At 42.3% G+C, this 18,980-nt stretch overlaps 1 protein-coding gene across 1 annotated transcript in view; it reads right to left on the bottom strand.

The window, feature by feature from the left end:
• MED13L (mediator complex subunit 13-like) overlaps nt 1-18,980 on the bottom strand; it is a gene marked incomplete at its 5' end in the record, with an annotated part of 159,826 nt that overhangs the window by 33,187 nt on the left and 107,659 nt on the right. Inside the window, 10 exons of the mRNA XM_009081353.1 lie at nt 646-745; nt 1,190-1,314; nt 1,705-1,810; nt 2,661-2,883; nt 4,169-4,897; nt 7,776-7,880; nt 8,698-8,860; nt 13,140-13,331; nt 13,714-13,908; nt 15,247-15,392. Of these exons, the coding sequence (XP_009079601.1) occupies nt 646-745; nt 1,190-1,314; nt 1,705-1,810; nt 2,661-2,883; nt 4,169-4,897; nt 7,776-7,880; nt 8,698-8,860; nt 13,140-13,331; nt 13,714-13,908; nt 15,247-15,392 (2,084 nt within the window). The remainder of the gene's footprint in view (nt 1-645; nt 746-1,189; nt 1,315-1,704; nt 1,811-2,660; nt 2,884-4,168; nt 4,898-7,775; nt 7,881-8,697; nt 8,861-13,139; nt 13,332-13,713; nt 13,909-15,246; nt 15,393-18,980) is intronic.

Raw genomic sequence — 18,980 nt, 5'->3', positions numbered from 1 at the left:
AGTTTCCTGGATTCTTACAACCTTCCCTGTCCATGTATAGTGTCTGCATAAGCATCACTACCACAACCAGCTGTAAAAGGTCTACAATGTGCCTTCAGTTGGAACCTCATCCTTTGATTTTAATTGTGTTTCCACATCTAGATTAAACCCTGAAGGTGATTTTAGTTTTAATTTGTCAAATGTTCAATGCAATTTTCTTCCAAGACAGGTTGCACCAGGCCAATTAGTAAGTGATGGGTTTAAATCCCTGGATTTTGTTAAATGGAAGGCTTTATACTTGAAGAGGATATGGTAATGGTGCAAGTGCCTGACTGAGATTTAACACTGAGCTGAGAAGAGAGGGACTGGCCTCCCAGTGAAGATTTGTGACAAACCCCTCCCATATTGACATTATTGTCTAAGACAATAATGTCAATAGAAGATCATCTCAAATCTCAGTGGGCACATTCAAAGTACATGTCTATTACCACTGTTTCCATTAAAATCTGTTTATTCTCTTTCAATATTGGCACCTGGTAATTACAGAACAAAGTATACACACTGAGTCCTGAGAAGTGACATTATAAGGCTCCTGCAGAAAGGCCCTGTGGTAGGTGCAAGGGGATGTGGACATCCACACAGTGGTAAATGAGTGCTGGTACTTACTGGGTGGGTAAGGAACTGCTGTCCTGCCATCCTTCCCCACAAGCCTCTCCTCAGATCCTGCTGCAGGCAGCTTGGATGACCGAAGAGCAGGAGACACAGCCTAAGAGCAGAGTAAGCACAACCATAAGACAATACACAAAACGCTAGAATTCAAAAATCATTCAAAATTCTGCATATAATGCATTTATAAAGCCACTACATGGCTTTGCCTATGGAGCTTCCTTCCAGCCTGAGTGACTGTGTCACACCTTACTTGTGCGCAGTCTCCTCTCATGACTGAATGACTGTCAGACAATGCAAGCAAAGATGTTCCCTAAGTGATGCCCTAGAATTCCTGAATTACACACTGTGAGGATTTCTCTCTTTGATGGATCCCCTGACAGGGTATCTCTCTTTGCCACCAATTCTTCCTAGCTAAAATCCAATACCTGGAAACTCTCTCTCCTCTCCATTACATAATCACTCTCTGCTAGGATTCCATCCTCCTCCTTTTTTCTTGGCCAAGGTTTAAGCCTACAGAACATTCAGCCCTACAAAGACTTACTCCAAGCTCATCTTCATCTGAATTGTCAAAGATGTTATCTAGGTCGTGAAGGGATGGAGCCAGATCTGTCACCTGGGTGAGGCTCCCAGAGCCACCTCGGCCTGCAGCGTTGTCTTGCCTGGTATCTGCCACAGAGAAAGGGAAAAACACATCAAACATTGGAGCAAATAAACACAAACCCACCTTTTTTCAGTTGCACTTCTCACTGTAAACGGGACAGGCAAGAAGCACCAAGGTCCCTTTGCTGTGCTGTAGCCTAGGAACAGCCTTGCAGGCAAATGCTAAGCAGCACCAAAGGAAAATGAAGTAGCTGCAGCTCATTTAATAGTCTAAAAAATACATAATTGTATTATTATAGAAAGGACAAGCAAAACCTTTTTTTTTACCATCTCAGGAGCTGCCTACAGCTCTCAAGTTACAGTCAGAAGTTCAGGATGTGATTTTGCCTTCCAGATGTTATGAGAGAGTGTTGAGTATTTTCACTTTGCAGAGTGAATCAAAGAGCTTTCACTCACCAGTCTTAGGAGCAGAACTGAAAATGGACATGGCATCTTTTCCATCAGGAACTGGAGTAGAGTGTCCTGTTGTGGGGATTTCCTTGGGACCAATTCCATCTTCTGACTATAAAAAAAAAAATCCAAGAGTTTTCAATGGATATTAATTTAAGCTATGTAAGAACAACTGTTTCCCTATGTCAAGCCAATCTCAGGGTTTGAGTTAAATGGTTTGAGAAGCAAAAAAAAATTTAAGAAGGGAAAAGAACAGTTGCCTGCTGTTTATATACACATCAGGAAAAACACAGAGTAGCACTATGTGATTTACAAAGGGTTCCATGTACATCTGTTAGTTCTGACAGTGAGTACAGGTAATTATCCACCTCAAATTCTCCAGAACAAAAACATCCTAGCATGTTCAGCATGGTGGGTGCCTGCACAAGGACAAGGGTGTGAGCAGCCAATCAAACAGCCCCATAAGGGCTAAGATACGGAGGAAGTATCATGCAGGTGATGATCAAAGAATGGTGATCAAATTGTTCCCTTCCCACATGGAAGAACACCTCTAAGAGATGCCCAAACCAACAGTGTTCCTGCCACGCTGCCTCTCAGCAAAAGGCTACACTCCTTTTGCCCAAAGGAAGAGAAACAAACCTGGGCTGGAGAAACCTGAGCTTTGCACTGAGATGGTCTGTCAAGCTGAAGCAAGTAGGGAAAAAAATAGAAAAGCCTAGCAAATTCTTTCATCTCTACAAGTGAATATAAAGCTTAAACATTTTATTTCTTATCTTAAATCTGGAACCTGCTGCCGGTCAAGCTAAAGGGTGTGTGTGTGTGTATGTGTGAAAAACATATCCAAAATCTCTCTGATTTGGATCTGTGGAACAGGCTTATGTCTTGCAGAGAGCTGTAGAGCAAACACTGTACATAAGTCCAATCAGAACATTCATGACACAGACTCTGGATTCACACCTTACCTTGGTCTTTTTCAAAGGATCTTTCTCAGCCCCAAGTTTGCATTTTTTATTGACAGTGAAGCTGTACTTGATATCACCATCTTCGAAGGTGTAAGGATCACTAGTGTCTCCCCAGCCTTCTCCAGGTTGTTGTAGTAGAGGCAAAGGGTCAAGATAGCTCAGGGGCTGCACTGCTTTCTGCTCTTCCAAAATTTTAAACCGTTTATTAGGTTGTGCCAAGAGCCTGAAAGTGAAAATACAACAAACAAAGCCACCATGAAACAAAACCAACACACTTTTCACAGCAAAGCAAAACCAGGTCTTGAGATCTGCAGCTGTCACAAAGATACAGCCCATGGGTCACTCCATCCTTCTTGATCTAGCAGAAGTATGTTGTTTCCTCAAATAAAGGGTGTATTTGCTTATGTTTAGTATTAAATATCTTAATGCATTAAGGCCTACTTTGGGGCGATGAAATATCTTAATGCATTAAGGCCTACTTTGGGGCAATGAAAGAAGACTTTAATTCTGTCCCTAAATAAATCAGAACACTTTGAGGTACACCTTTCCAGGCTGTACTTTTCAGGCTGAAAACCTTTTCAGCCTAGCAAACTCCATTGTAATTATCAAACCCAATGTTCTCATAACTCAAAAACTCCTCCTCAGTTAATCTTTGCTTACGAATTTACATTAACTTACTCTCTTTGGTGTATTTTTAAAATGCACTGTCACAATGCCAAAGCAATTTTTAGGTTGGCACAAAATTAATTCAAATTTTCACACTAAAGTTATAAATAAGTTTCTTTGCATAAAAGAAAATGTTACATTTAAAAAAATAAAAATAGAAGGAGCTAAAAATTCCTTAAAATTTAGGTGTTCATGGTCTGCACTGAGGATGATGGTGTATGTTAACTGTAGCTTTTCTAAATTTTATTCACAAGAGATTACAATTGCTCTTTGCTGTGTACAGCCCAGAGAAGCTGTTGGGGTTCAGTTCCAACGCTCCAGAGACTGAGTGAACAGTAAAGCTTCCATCAATGCCAAAGATGGAACAGTGGGGTTACAAAAAGCAGCAATATTCCATAATATAGGATCAGCTACTACTTAGCCTCAGCATGGCATGATAAAATTTTAAACCCACACAACTGGACAAATCCCACTGAAGTGTCTCTACGGTGCCTTAAACATAATTTCACCCCAAACCAAGCACTTCTGCCACTGGAAGGCTGCACAACTCAATGCTTATTTTCTGGTTTTAAATGATCAAAAGACCCAAGCTTAATACAACTCACACATTTGCCAAAATTCTATGACACAGGTTACAGAAAGTTTTATCAGTTCTATAACTTCCAGCAGAAAGCCAACATGGAAAAGGCATCCTGCAGTAGGACATGTCTGCGTGAGTATTTAGTGTTACTCCAGCACACAGTGTCAGTGATGGTGCATTGAGACTTGGACTTGTTTTGGCTTCAAAGAAAACAAGAGTTTGGGCATGATGAAACCCAGCAAAGCCAGCCCTGTCCTCTCACCTTTTCAATGCGGTGCTGTCCGGGTTTACTTCCATCTTGGCATCATACCTCTCGCACGGCAGCTCCGGCGGCCTGAACTCCGGGTCGTCACTCGATGGGACACTGTAGGTCCTCCACATGTCCACGGACTCATTGTTCTGAATTATGCCACAGTATAATGCTGTCTCACTGACCTCTGCCATCAGAGGTAACCTCTGTCCAACAAGGACTGTCCTGTCATCTAAGCTGGGCAGTGGCTGGAGCTCCAGCCCACTGCCATAGAGTGCTGGGTTTACCGGTACGGAAGGTGGGTCCATGTTCTCTGCTTCCTGCCCTCTGGGCTGGGGGCTCAGAGTGGGAGGCAGAGGGGAAGTAGGGGAATGGGGTGAATCCATAGGATTCATATTAATTTGCTTGCTTGGATTTCTAGCAGGTAGAGATAGAGGCTTCTCATATTTTCTGGAATTCGAGACCTCCAAAGCAGGCTCCATCCCGGCTAATCCCAGTTTCTGCCCTGACGTGTCCTGCTCCATGCATAGCTCTTCAGTCACAGAGGGCCGATGGTGAAATGGCATCATGGGCCTTTTCTGCAGTTTCTCTCCTTTTTCCTGTCTCTCTGTTGTTTTGTGCTTTGAGGAGGCAGGAGGGGGCAATGCCGAGGATGCTGCTGCTCCCACGCTGAATCCAGGCTGGTTTATCGTTGGGGGACGGCTGGAGCCAGCGGCACAGCGCTGCTTCAACACCTTGTGCCTGAAAGCAGAGCACAGGCAAGTCACTGCACGGTCTGGACAGTTATCACAGAATCATCAGGGTTGGAGGAGACCTCTAAGATCATCAAGTCCAACCATTAACCTGTCACTGCTGTAACCCCTAAACCATATCCTCCAGTGCCAGATCCAGACACCTCTTAAACACTTCCAGGGATGGTGGCTCCACCACCCCCCTGGGCAAATCTATTCCAGTGTCTGAACACCTTGACAGTTGAAAAATTTTTTCCTATCTCTGATCTCAAACCCAAAGAACTGCACTGTCCCTGATCTTTCAACAGGCACTGGAATGTTCCCATGACCTGGGCCAGGGAGGTTGTGTCAACCTGGCTGCTGTTTCTCTATGAAATGGAACATCACAGTCTCCAGAAAACAGCACTCAAGGGAAAGATTTAATGTTATAAAAGCTCAGTATTGCTAAAAAAATCCAAGTTACTGTTGCTTTCACAGCTGTAAAGTAAGTGAGTGAGTGCTGTGGAGCTACAGCACTGCTCCTCATGCTCCACAGCAGCTGGACAAAAGAGATCAGAATTGGTTTAGTCATGTGGCAGGATGCTTTCAGGGCATATCCTACTCCATGTCAGGGAAGGAAAAATAAGTACAATTCTAGCTCAAAACCAAACCGAAACAACAAAAAAAACCCAACTTCTGACTGATGAAGAAAGTTTGAATAAATATCTTAAAATATTTGTTCGAATAAAAATCTTACAATATTTAAAAAAAAAAAAGGAAGTAACAGTCTCATTACTGGCCTCACATTTTAATATGGTTTGTTTCAATTTGCATTCAGTCTCTTTGAGATTGGGAAGCACAGGATTGAATTCAGTACTTCAGGTACTGCTAAACAGTATTTTCACCACACTGGTGATGGTCCCCAAGGATGTGACAACAGGGACTCTGTTGTAACTCTGCCCATACTTTTATTGCCCTTTGTTGTTGTTGGGTTTTTTTGTTTAGCTCTTTGGTTTTATTAAGCTAAGCAGAAATGGAAAGGCATGCTGCGCTTAGCATTGAAACCTGTTTAAAATTAAACAGCATTTCAAAATACATTGCTGGTTTGTTTATGAACAACAACAGGTCAACACCAAAACATTTCAAAACATGTCACATGCTTTTTACTCACAAAGATAAACTACATGGTCACAAGTGAAGTGAACTACTAGAGTGAAGAAAACCAACTGTGTCAAAGGGTACAAACACAACCTCTCATATTTGCTGCCCCTTTTCCCTGGAACCATCCATGGGCTGTCCTGACTTCCTGGGGCAGTTTTGCTGTTCCCAGGACACACTGCAGATTCCCTGCTGCAGCAGATGGTCTGTGGCTGCAATCACCCCTAATGTGGAGCTAATGCCCTGGTAACTGGAGATTTGCCTTAAGCATGTCCTTGTAACATTTCATTGACTTAATTCTCCATCATTCACCCTATTTTAACCGATTGCAGAGAATTATTTTAGACATTCTGTTCCTCACACACCAACTTGGGTCCACAGGAGATTGAATGTGATGCTGAGTATCAGATGGTCCTTTAAGACTCCAGATTTAAGACCATATCTTGGCTTTCACTGTACCTAGAATGGGTACAGTTACAACTAAACAGTATCTCTATGACAGTAGCTGTCCAGTTTCTGCAGCTACACAGAAAATGTTCACTGCTGTTTGAAATCAGGTACTGCCTTCATTTTAGGGATAATGTTTTCATTTCCCAGTTGCTGTGCTTACTAACTCCAGCAAGATGTAGTTATCACTGGAGGAATGAAAAGACAGTGTGAAATTCCAAATGCAGCTGAACCTGTCCACAGAATCAGCCTTCCATTGCCCACTACTGACTCCCCATGCTTTCCAGGCAAAGCTGGACCTCAGTTTTCCATAGAAAAGCTTGTCATTCTGACAAAACATTTATGTTCCACATTCTTGAGTGTGTAAATACAAACAACATATAATCAGGGATAAAGAGCTGCAGAAAAGCAACTTTCACTTGGGACACAGCACAGAGTCTCCAGGCTGAACACTGCCCTTGCATGATGCACAATCCCTTCCATCTCTTCTAACTACACAAAGAAGAACTTCATACTCATGGAATAACTTCTTTTGGGAAAAATGATTTTATGACCTATCTTAAAGGAGATGGTGACCTTGGGAAATCAGAATTTCAGCAGAAGCAGAGTCACAGGACTATTTCACTGGACACTGGTTTTTCCCTAACCCTGTAATATCTGTCTGATAGCTGTAAGAAGGGTTAAGCAGATTGGTGGTGGTGGTAGTTTGCCTTTCCTGAGTGAGAAGCACTGGAATTTCAAGCATCTATCAAAGATGACAGACAATTTAATAAACTCTTGAAGTGTTTGTGGAGGTGAGCTGTGATTTCTTCTTGATCAGCTGACAGTGACTGCAGAAGTTTTATATTCTCTTGGGTGGTTTTTGGTGTCTTGGCAGATTGACTAGAGGTATGTGAAGTGATTTTTAGGGATGTTTCTCCTCCTTCTCCAAACAGGGGCAGTAGCACTATTCCTCACTCAGGATGCTCAGAAGCTTAGGCAGCTTCTGCCCCTCTTCATCATGAGCCTTAACCACTCCAAGTGTTGAAGCTGTGAAAAGCCTGAAGGATGATTTCATTATGAACAAGAACTGTTTGAGTGATCCTAACCCCCACTCTAGGCTGGGATAATTTTTCCACTTGAACTGACTCTTGCAAGTGACAATGATATGAGATGCATATTAATCACCCAAATATGAGTGATGATCACGGCTTGGATATTAGAATTTCCTCATGTCTCAGCTAAAACATATCTCCCTTTGTAAGTGCACCTCTGTCTGAATCAAACACAGCTCTTCCCAAATGCTTATTCTTTGCAAAGCTCACCTGGAACAAGAACAACTGACTCTTTGGACTGGATCCACAAAATCCCACGAAACAGTATTGTTAGGAACTTCCTCTTCCAAATTTGCAGTTGTAATTTGATTCCTCCTGAAGAAGAGAAAATAATTATTTTAGTAATCATCACCTTTTGTAAAGCAAAACTTCTAAAATGCAGAGGCATAAATTCACATATGTTTCCCTCAAATTCCTTCCCTCTACTTGACCTTTGAAACAGAGAGTAGTTCCCTGTACTACTCCTTAACAGTTATAGTTTATGTGGGAGGAAGATCCCAGTTCTGCATAGATAGCTCTGCCTGGAGTCTAAGCACAAGAAGCAAGAGGCAAACAATAGAAACTGAATCTGGAAATTCTTCTGACATATCCAATGAGGAAATTGCATGGAAAGAGGGGAAAATAAAGATTTCAGGGCACACCATGCCATGATATACTTTAAATCTCCAGTAATAAAGGCCTATGATACCAACATCAATTTACCATATCCTTGTTGATTGAAACTGTAGCCCAACTCATGTAATGTAATGCTTTACAAACATTAGAGTCCTAAATATCAAATGTACACTATTTGTTCTGCAGTCACACAGCTTCCAGTGTTGCAACCACAACTGGAGATAGAAGCTGCAATCAATAAATGTGAGAGCATCTAGCTGAAGGCACATACTATAGATTTGTTGCCTCAAGGACTGTCACAATGAAGATACACAATTGCAAATACAATGTGAAGTGTCAGAGCTCTCAGCTCAACACAGTAACTAATTTTCTTTGATAATGCTGTTCAGCATCATTAGCTTTGATTACTAGCAAAAGAATTCTGTGAGGAAGAACATTATCTACGGCAAAGCCGTAACAATTTTCACTGTGTATTATGTGTTATTAATAAGCAAAGCCACCAGAAGTGGTGCCTTACTTGGCCTGTGACCTGTTGAGAATGCATTCCTTCCACACACGGTGAACCATACGATTGTGAAATTTTGGAGTAATCTTGCTTGATTTCTTTGGACTGTGGACACTGACTGTTCCCTCCTGCACAGCTGAATGGCTGATACTGCTCTGAGAGCATCCACTCTCTCCTGCAAGAGAAATCAGGCATTAGTGTCAGAGCTGTTCTTCATATTCACACTTGGTATTTCTTCCTGGACTGCTACAGTCACATCCACCAGAGAATGCTTAAAGTATCATTACAACACTGATTGAGCTACACATCAGAGCAACACTGAGGTAACAAAGATGGCACTGGGCTGTACCACATATATGGGCTACACAGTTGTGTGTACACTGCACCTCACATGATGCAAGACACTCTGGATATGATACATCTAGATGTAGATTTATACAGATACCTAAAACATACTCCATAATAAATGGAGGTATTTTAGATAGCCCCTACAGCCTTGGGCTAACTCATCCAGAAATGGTGCAGACAGAGCTTTTTCACAGTTATCCTAGATGTCAAACTCGGATTTCTGCAGTCTTTGGGGAGTTGCTTTAAAGACTACATGTATTACAATACAGATGTTTCTAAAAGCAACTATTACGAAAACTGGTAATTTCTGTAGATGGTTTCAAAGCAAGGATCAGTTCTTTATACTCAATATAAAATCCCACGGAATAAATAAATGGATTAGTTTGATGTTCTCTTATGCAGCCAGGTTGGGTGGGCTGGGGGGGGGACAGCCTGGAGAAGAGAAAGCTCTGGGAAGACCTCAGAGCCCCGTCCAGTGCCTGAAGGGGCTCCAAGAGAGCTGAGAGAGACTTTGGACAAGGGCCTGGAGGGACAGGACACAGGGAATGGCTTCCCACTGCCAGAGGGCAGGGCTAGGTGGGATATTGAGAAGGAATTGTTCCCTGTGAGGGTGCTAAGGCACTGGCACAGGTTGCCCCAAGAAGCTGTGGTTGCCCCATCCCTGGAAGTGTGACTGGATGTGGCTTGGAGCACCCTGGATGTCCCTGGAAGGTGGAAGGTGTCTTTGACCATGGCAGGGAGTGGCATGGGACCCCACCCAACCCATTCTGTGATTCTATGCTATTTCTTTATAATATGCCTGAACTGAAATACCAGAATCAAAACTTGCTTTCTAACATTTTACAATAGAGATGCAATATGCTACAGAAATGTTCAACACTTGATCATTAGTACATACACTACTAAGATAATATGTGAGGTTCTCAGTATCTGTTATCTGTATGATTATCAAGGAGATAACAAATGAAGATACTACTTCAACATGTTAATAGCCTGGAGACTCTGCTTTATGCTCTGCACTGCATTTCTTCCTGTCTGTGCCACAGAAGCCTCAGCAGCTATTGCATGAGCAGATGTTTCTTTTTCTCCTATGAAATGTGTTTTTGTTTAAGCTGAACTGAACTCCAACACAATCATCTTGCCAAACCCGAGCTAGAGCAGTAGAGGGAGCTTTGGGTCCATCTGGCCTGGGGACTAGGTAACACTGCTCTGGGCTGGGCTGGAACAGTGAGGAAGGATGTGCTGCATTTTAACAAGGTCAGACCAGTGTACAGAACACTTCGTCCTCCTGCCTGACGCAATTTAAGCAGCCTTAAGTGTGAACTGCTGAAAGGATTCACTGCTGTACATCCCTGCAGCTAACACAGGAATTCTGCTGCTTTCCATTAGGTGACTTTCAAAATACAACTCTAGCAATTGTGCACAGGCTGCCCAGCCCTGGATCTTCTTTGAGTCTTCAGGTTATGTATTTCTTTCACCAGTTAGACTTTCTCAGATTATCTTTTGGTAAAGTCAACCCCCTAAATCCCTGGATATACTGAGGCTTGTGGCTCTAACCATTGATTTCACTAGCTTTCAAATGCTCTATGACATTAGGAGCTCGAGAGATGATCAAAAACACAAGTCAAAACTTCGAAATTAGCAAATCTGTCCTCCTCTGGTGAAGGAATGTGTGCATATAGACAAACAGAACGTGCACACAGATGCATTGCATAAGTCAGAAAAAAACAAAAGTATGATGGAGAGGGAAGAAGAGGAAGCACGAGAGGATAACCAAGGACCTACCAGGGTTTTGGACTTACATTGCAGTGCCTTAATTACTGGTTTCTGTAATTATGCAATATTTTATACTATACAGTACAGCAGTATGTGGCATAAGATGAAACAGAACTTCACAGCAGGCAAAACCATTTTGTTCTCCTACACTTGACACTAATTTTTATCCATGGAAATCACTAGCACAGTACTGAAACACACAGAAAGATCTATGTCATGGAATGGTATAACTCGTGGAGGACACAAGCAGCACAGAGGTCACTGCACAAGCTCTATGGTGCAGTCTGGTTCCACTCCTGAAAATGCCATTCCCCAGTTCCAGGAGCAGTTTGCCTCCTTACACTGTTCAGACACAATCATGGAAAACATGGTTAAAAGAGACTTGAAGAGATCATCTCGTCCATTCCCTGCTTCAAAGCTGGATCAACATATTTACTCATTTGTTCCTTCAAAACGAACATACAGTGCCCCCAGCAGCCCCCAACCATCACCTCTCTGCTAATGGAAGTTCTGGAGCTTCCCAATAGCCAATTTATTGTAACACTTCGTTATCCTTCCTCAGAGCGAGTTTTTCCTCCTGTTTAACCTAGTTTTGCTTTGCTCCAGTTTGGATTCATTAAATACTCGTTGCAGAAAAAAGCCTATTCTTTTTCTCCTTTTATGTCTCTGAAGGCTGTTACATTGTCTCTCCCTCAGATTTCGCTTCTCTAGACTAAACAACCTCAATTCTTTCCATCTTTTCCTGTAGGTCCTGTTTGCAAAATCCATGATCACTCTCAGTGCACTCCTCTGGACTCCAGTCAATTTGTCCACATCTTTCAGTGTTCAAAACTGGATGTGGCACTGTACCCACATTTTAACTAGCATTGGGCAGAACTGAAGTATTACCCATGTGCCTCAGACTAATCCAGTGTATGTATCCCATTTACTGCTTCTGAACTGCATGGCATGTTTTTCCAATCCATTTCTCCAGTTTTTCAAGGTCTTTTAAAATGGTTTTTGATATAAAAATCAAGGGATCCTTTCACTGTTTGCTGTAGAGACCTCCCTCTGATCCCAATTCATATTGCCCTCACACAACAGCAGAGATCAAACAGGAGCTGTGACTGCCACATTGGACAACATGAACACTTTGATAGAACTGATAGTTTATAAACATTCAGAAGTAGAATCTCCCTTGTGATACTGTACAAATTTAACAGGGTTCTGCAAAGTTTAGCAATACAATAGCACATTAAAATATGCCTCAATACTTGGACAGAGATTGTTATTTAAAAGCTGATTGTCTTCAGGTAGTTACTAATGAGCTTTAGGCTTATTTTAAATACCAGTTCCTTTGAGAAACACTATTCCAAGTGAATTTACATCTCACATTCTCTATCATTAGCAGCAAATACTAAACACTTTGCATTCACCTATAGGCACCATTCATGGAAAAGTGAATCCAGACATGTATTTCCACAGCACTGAAGTCAATGTTGACTAGTTTTCTTTGGATTTGCATCAAGACTGGACTTAATGATCTTGGAGGTCTTTTCCAACCTTAATGATTCTAAGATTGATCCTCCTGATGCAACCTAACTATCCAATAAAAGCTAAGCTTGGTAGCTCCTTAGACCTCAGTGAGCGTATAACAAGGACCCTTTAACTCCATCAGGCTGCACAGTTCCACAGAAACTTGCAGGAAATTCATGCTGTCAACACTTCTATCGCTCTGTGAAATTTGATAAGCACTGACCAACAAGTTCAACAAACCTACAAGTTCAAGCAGAAGGTCGTTCAGTGGTGAGAATCGTGTCCATGCCCTGTCCATGGGCAGGGACACCTTCCACTAGCCCAGGTTGCTCCAAGCCCCATCCAACCTGGCTTGGAACACTTCCAGGGATGGAGCAGCCACAGCTTCTCTGGGCAACCTGTGCCAGTGCCTCAGCACCCTCACAGGGAACAATTCCATCCTCATATCTAACCCAAAATTCCCCTCTTTTGGGGAAATTCACTGTACTCTGTACCACAAAGAATCAACACCTTCCTCCCATCCCAACAAGGAAACCAACATTTCATCAAGTGGCAAAATCTGCCTAAAACACTGTCAGAATCCATTCCCTCAGGTAGTGCACCACTGCACAAAGATGATGCACTGACACAAATTGTGTAAAGGTGTGTTATCTTCAGGGGTGTTTTAAGCAATAGCTTTCCTTTACCACAGACCTACAGAAAGTCCTCCCCTAACATTCAGTCCATTGCCTGTCTTTAATGTGCCACTGTTCACATACTCCTCATGAGCCAAGCCAACATGAAAGTCTGACCAGCCTCCCAAGTTCACTGCTTACCCATAACAGCCTGCTCTGGAGAAGTGGGGGGAGTGAGTGGCATCCCACAGGTACTGGCAGGATCCTTCACGCTTCCAAGCCCCTGCTGTCCCACATTTATATGGCCTCCAGCACTGGCAGTGTTCTGTGACACAGGGATGTCACTCTGGGAGATGAGAACAAAGGCTGAAGGATACACCATCCTCACACCACCTGCAGAGAGATGGAATACCATAAGTCTTAAACATACGTGATCATATCCAGCAGCCTCAGCTATATCCACGTGTTTTCAATGTAAATTTGACAAAACTTATTATCTGAAACATAAAGAGCTGAGGAATTTCCATACTAATATACATCTAACCCTCTCTAACCAGTGCAGAGTCGAAACAAGCAGCTCGATACTGTGAATAATAGCATGTGGGATACAGGGAGTACAAAAGCTTGAGGCAAGATAACTAGTCAGATGTTCCAGTGTCAAGAGAGCTACAAGAGAATATAGGAAAATTATAATGGCTGTTTCTGATTAATTAGATTTTTTTTTTTCAAACCATGAGGAGGAAAATAATCCTTCAGGCAGAATATTGAAACTTACCAACAATGACTTCGACTGCCACAGGGAAATCGTTGTCATATCCCAACTCCTCTTCCTCTTTCATGCCTTCTTTTTTCTTCAGCACCATGGGGTAGAAGTACTGCCACTCCTCCATCAGCTTGCGAGTCGCTGGGTCTGACATCTTGTACGACTGCCCCGTCAGGGTCCCGTTCAGCCCATAGGGGCTCACCAGCACTGCAAGGGAACAAAGAAGAGTCCCTACAGATGTGTGCTTCAACCTCTGCCTCTCTGCCCTGAGCCCCTCTTCCATTCATTCGCCTGTAGGTTTAAGGATCTGGCTCCAGGGAAAGCTACTGCAAAGCCTGAGAAGAGTGTGGGTCTGAAAGCACATCCCACTGCACTGGTTTCCTGCACAGCCAGAGCTCCTGAGCTCAAAAGGGACCCTTGGTGCAATTCAGGTTAATAATTACCACAGTGAATCAATTTCCACTAATCCAGTGGATGAAACAGCACTCACTGTGGCAAAGGGATGAGCATCCATGGAAGGAACAGAGGACAGGAACATCTAAGACTTCATTATAAAAACCATCCTGGAAGACTACAGTCACCACAAATAAGGAAAACTAGTTGCTTAACAACAGGTATTTGCATTCAGACTCAATTTTGCTTTGAGTCATATTTGATTTGAGAGAGTAATGAATTTAGCTCACTGAAATAAACTCCTCTACAATTGAAGTGCCTGAGCCTCCGTCGAAGCTTTACATTTAGAAACACAATGTTTTTCAATAAAGCTTCTATAAATTAACATCTCTATAAGTGATCATTTTATGTGTCTCTGGGTGTTTCTTTACTATATGTTGAATTTTATGAAGATTCCTTGGTTTAATTGCTTTGAAATTATAATTTCAGACTGCAGTAAAGACAGCATAACTCAATGACTCAAAATTCCCAAGTTTTTTTTTTTTTTTTGATGCAGAGCATCACACACCAATTGCATCATGAATTCAATAAGCCATTAAATTAATACTCTAAAATTCTCATTTCTTGCATTGGCAAATAAATAGTCATAGATACTTCAAGTTTTTCTTTGCTTCTGATACATTTTCACAGCCTCCCCCGTTTTTTAAGATGAAACAGTAATTAGTTGATAATGTACAAATCAAGAGGACTCAAGTTAGATAAGCTCAGTGTTTGCATTCATGTCACACTGAAGTTACAGATTTGAGTTCAACTCAGACACCATGTTAGAAAATCAAATCAGTGCACTCACTTTCTAAAGAGTAAGTCCTTTTAAACAAAAATAATTAATTTCTTTGCATTACTTATTAATTGCATGTACTTTTAAACACAGTGTTAACAGGTAGAAAGTTGTGGAAAATCCCCATACTATGTATGGCTGCCTACAATGCTGAAGTCCTAACAACTTTTTCCCTATATCCACAACTTCCTGAGTAGAAGTTTAACCCATTTGAAGAGTTACTTGATTCACCTCTGAAGGTAACACCACCAGTGTGGCCTCTGGCACACAGCAGTGAGGTGAAGCACACCAAGCTCTGACCCCAGCTCACGTACCTTGGAAGGGTGAGGGAGAGGACTGGGCCATCTGGATGTGCTCCTCGTTGATCAGGTAGATGGGCTGGTGCTGAGCGATCTCCACACTCGTGCACACATTGCTTTCCCCGTGCAGGAAGAATGTGAAGGCACACGACAAGTGTTCACTGGGAGACAGGGGAGACAAAAGGGAAACAGATTGCTTAGTGTGTTAATAACCTCCAAGGAGGTAATGATTCCAGAGCCTGAGAGGCCAAATGTAAGCCCTTCTGTTGTGTCACGTGTGGCTACTGAGCACATCATTGCCTGACTGATCACCACACACAGCAGAATGATTTGGGACTAGACAAATAATTGACAATGTTGGCACTGTCTCACAGATGTGTTTTCCTACTTGTTTCAATTGGTAAGTTCATCTTAAATAAACAGGATTTGAACCAGGATTCAAGTAGGAAAAATAGGGGTCTTGAGAAAGTCTTCAAAATTCACTCTGCAATGAATTCTAGAAGAAAAGGAAGAACAAAGGAACAGGAAAGATGTTTCCCTAACACTTCAAGAGAATCTCCATTAAAGGATATAAAAGCACATGAATATTACAGAAAGTTGACAATGGTCTAAGGTGAACCATGGATTTGCCCCTGGAAATGAATGGTATTGAAAATGTTCTCACTTCATCCTACCTTAGAATGACCTCCCGTCACAGCTAACTATTTGCTTAAATATTCCTTGCCACAAAGCCACAAGAAAAAAAGAAAACAAAACACATTTCATGCTTCTTTATCATCAACCAAAAATGTACAGAGCTGCAGTGGTACATGTGCAGCAATTTTTCTGTCCAGTTCAATGGCTGTGTAGTTTTATGGGTGTTGGCTTTGGCCCTGGGCCAGCCACAACGGAACCTTATTTTAGAGACAGCTCTCACTAACTTCACCCCAAAGAAAAACCACAAGCAACTATAACCATTTCACTTCAGGAGTTAAGTCAATGAACTGCTCCACCACTACCAGGTGTTTTGAACCAAAGGCACTGATGGTTGAGACTCAGGAGCTGCTGCTTTAGTTTCATTCCATCTCTGAATGGTTCTACACATTGTGTAGAACAGTTTGTTGTCCTGTACTGCAAGTTACTCTTCTGTAAGCCTCAAATCCTACCACAGAAAAAGACCTAAAGGAAATGGTCAGCCTGAGAAGAATCTGGAGAGTAAAGGTTAGTTAAATGACAGGTAACAACTACACCACCTTGGTGCTAACATCCTGTATCCTGCAGTACTCTGCAGCAGTAATTAAATTCCACAAAATAAAAGGTTTCCTCGTATTTCAGTTGTCATGAGGGAAAGAAATGTCACTATCCCCAGTGTAGAAGAAGTAAATTGATCATTAATTTATATGGTAAGGGGGGAGGGAGTGGGACATGGGACAAAATGGGTCATAGACATTTCCATGCAACTATCTTGGCCCCAAGAAGAAAAACAAACCAATTCATATAATAAAACCCTTGAATAATAGATTTCTGCACATACAAGAAATACAGAATGAAAGCAAAGTCCAATTATTTAATCAAAGCCCATTAGTCTCCTTGCACTGGATGACAGCCTTTAACATAAAAAGGCTGTAAGACATAAAATACCCATGAGAAATGTGGTCTAAGATCAAGTGGGGATAATGCCTGCAAAGGCTTCATGTGCAGCAGGTCAGCCTGCTGAGGCAGAGAGCAAAGCTATTTGTAAAGGAGTTGTTTTCAACTCCTGTCTTTAGGATATTGCACAGAATCCTCCTGATTCTCCAAAGCTTCCTACAGGGTTTGACTGTGAATCTTGCTTGGCTGCTACTGAACTGAAGGAAAAAATTGCTGTCTGGGACCACACAGGGACCCCTTCAAGTCTCTTGCAAAGTGGTGTGGCACGAACAAATCATGTCCAATTCCATGCAACATTCACAGCTACCCATAAACACTGTGAGAATGAGAAATACACAAAACCAGAGCCTGAAAGACAAAAGACTGATCTGGTTTTGGAGGGGAGGGAATGCATGCCACTGACTTTTTCAACTGAGAACCATGTAACACCAGAATTAATAATTAAGGTTAGAAAATCAAATAGCTTCAGACTAAGAGTTTATACAACTAATTATGGGGGGGTGAGGTATACAAATACAGTGTTACGCCACTTTACTTTGCTCCAATATGCCAGATTAAAAGATGAGTATTGCTGCCCATGCTCAGCAATAAAGACTTCATCAGTGAAAGATGGATCATTTCTAGCACTGGGTCCAAGCTAAATCATGCTCAGCTCTAGAAAGGGAACAACAAAACTCCATCACTCCAGTACTGCTTTTCTTCAGACCTGAGCAAATGGACCTGTTGTACCTGCCTGGCAGGTCCAACCCCATCCAGCTCTGAGCTGTGTCCTGCTGCCCTCTCTGGGCTTACAGCTCTGTTGGGGAAGATGCAGTGACAGAAATGTTAAGCTCCCCCCGGTGCCAGTCACTGCCACAAGCTCAGCTTTCAAGAGCAAAAATAATAAAGATCAAGGTCTGGGGACTTCCTACATTCCTCATAAGCTTCTGGCAGATCCCGAGGAACAAATAGGAATTTTATTTCAAGCAAACAGCATCAGCACACTGTGATGTTCCCACTCAGGCATGTACACCCTGACATTCCTGTCTGCAGCACAGCTCACACAATTCCTTAAATACCAAGCTGCAGAAATCACTCTCACTACAAATGTGAGCCAGATCTCCAATAAAATCCAAGCTGAGAAGCCTCTCCAAGCCAAAGCAGCCAACCCTCCATCCTGAGCACTGAGGCTTTTTATTTCACCAACCACTCAGCTCTAGCTCTGCAGCACATCCAACCTACTTCCCTAAGACTAAAGCTCCAAAACACACAAACTGTGTCTTCCAACAGTGTTTATCAGAGTCCAGGTTTCTTACCAGATCCACTACTCTCTGTGCTAACAAAGGCACCAAAAATAGGGTAAATGCAAAATGCAGATCAGTCTCTAAGAACATTCAGCACCATGTTCAGACTTATCTTTTTATTTTACTCAGATTTGTTACACCCTAGTTTGAGAGTTGGAGCTGACAGGATGCTGAGAATCCACTCCACTATCACTGCAGGTTTTTGAACACGCTCTGTACTCTGCCTGATCCCCCTCATATTCAAACATTCAAACTATCAGAAACCACCAGAAAGGCACAAGGAATGACTTCCAAACTCTCCCCCTCCCTCTGCAAAGTCTGCTGGAATACCTTGAGCTGTCGGTTCAGAACAAGAACAAATAAAGTGCTACTAATTTTGCATAGTTGCATAATAAATTCTTTGCACTTATTAATGAATTACACAAGGAACAAGGCTAGTCAGAACCACAGGTTTGAGTCAACACTGCTACCCAGAGGCAAGGAAGGATAGGAGTGTGAGAGCACCAGCCATTCCTGATCCTTCCTGGGGGTACAACTTCTAGTTCCAAATCAGAACCCAAACCAGACTGAAGCATCTAATGCATTAGAAAACACAGTGCTGGGGGCATTTAAAATTATGTATGCCTTTGGGTGTAGTATAAAGTGACATTGCTCAGCCAAGTGCCCACGAACATAGTATTTCAGCTGGATTAATTCAGTATTAGCTCTATCAGTTCTAACCCTACTAGAGTTTGAGGGTTTGAATTTCTTCCTTTCCTTGGCTTTTTCCAGGCATAAAACCACTGCCACCAGAGACAGTGGCAGCTGCAGCAGTTTTCCATGAGAAAAATTCAACAC

The sequence above is a fragment of the Acanthisitta chloris genome, unplaced genomic scaffold, assembly GCF_000695815.1.
Source record: "Acanthisitta chloris isolate BGI_N310 unplaced genomic scaffold, ASM69581v1 scaffold13970, whole genome shotgun sequence".
NCBI lineage: Eukaryota > Metazoa > Chordata > Aves > Passeriformes > Acanthisittidae > Acanthisitta > Acanthisitta chloris.
The sequence above is the reverse complement of the archived record's forward strand: the minus strand, read 5'-3'. Positions and strand labels throughout refer to the sequence as shown.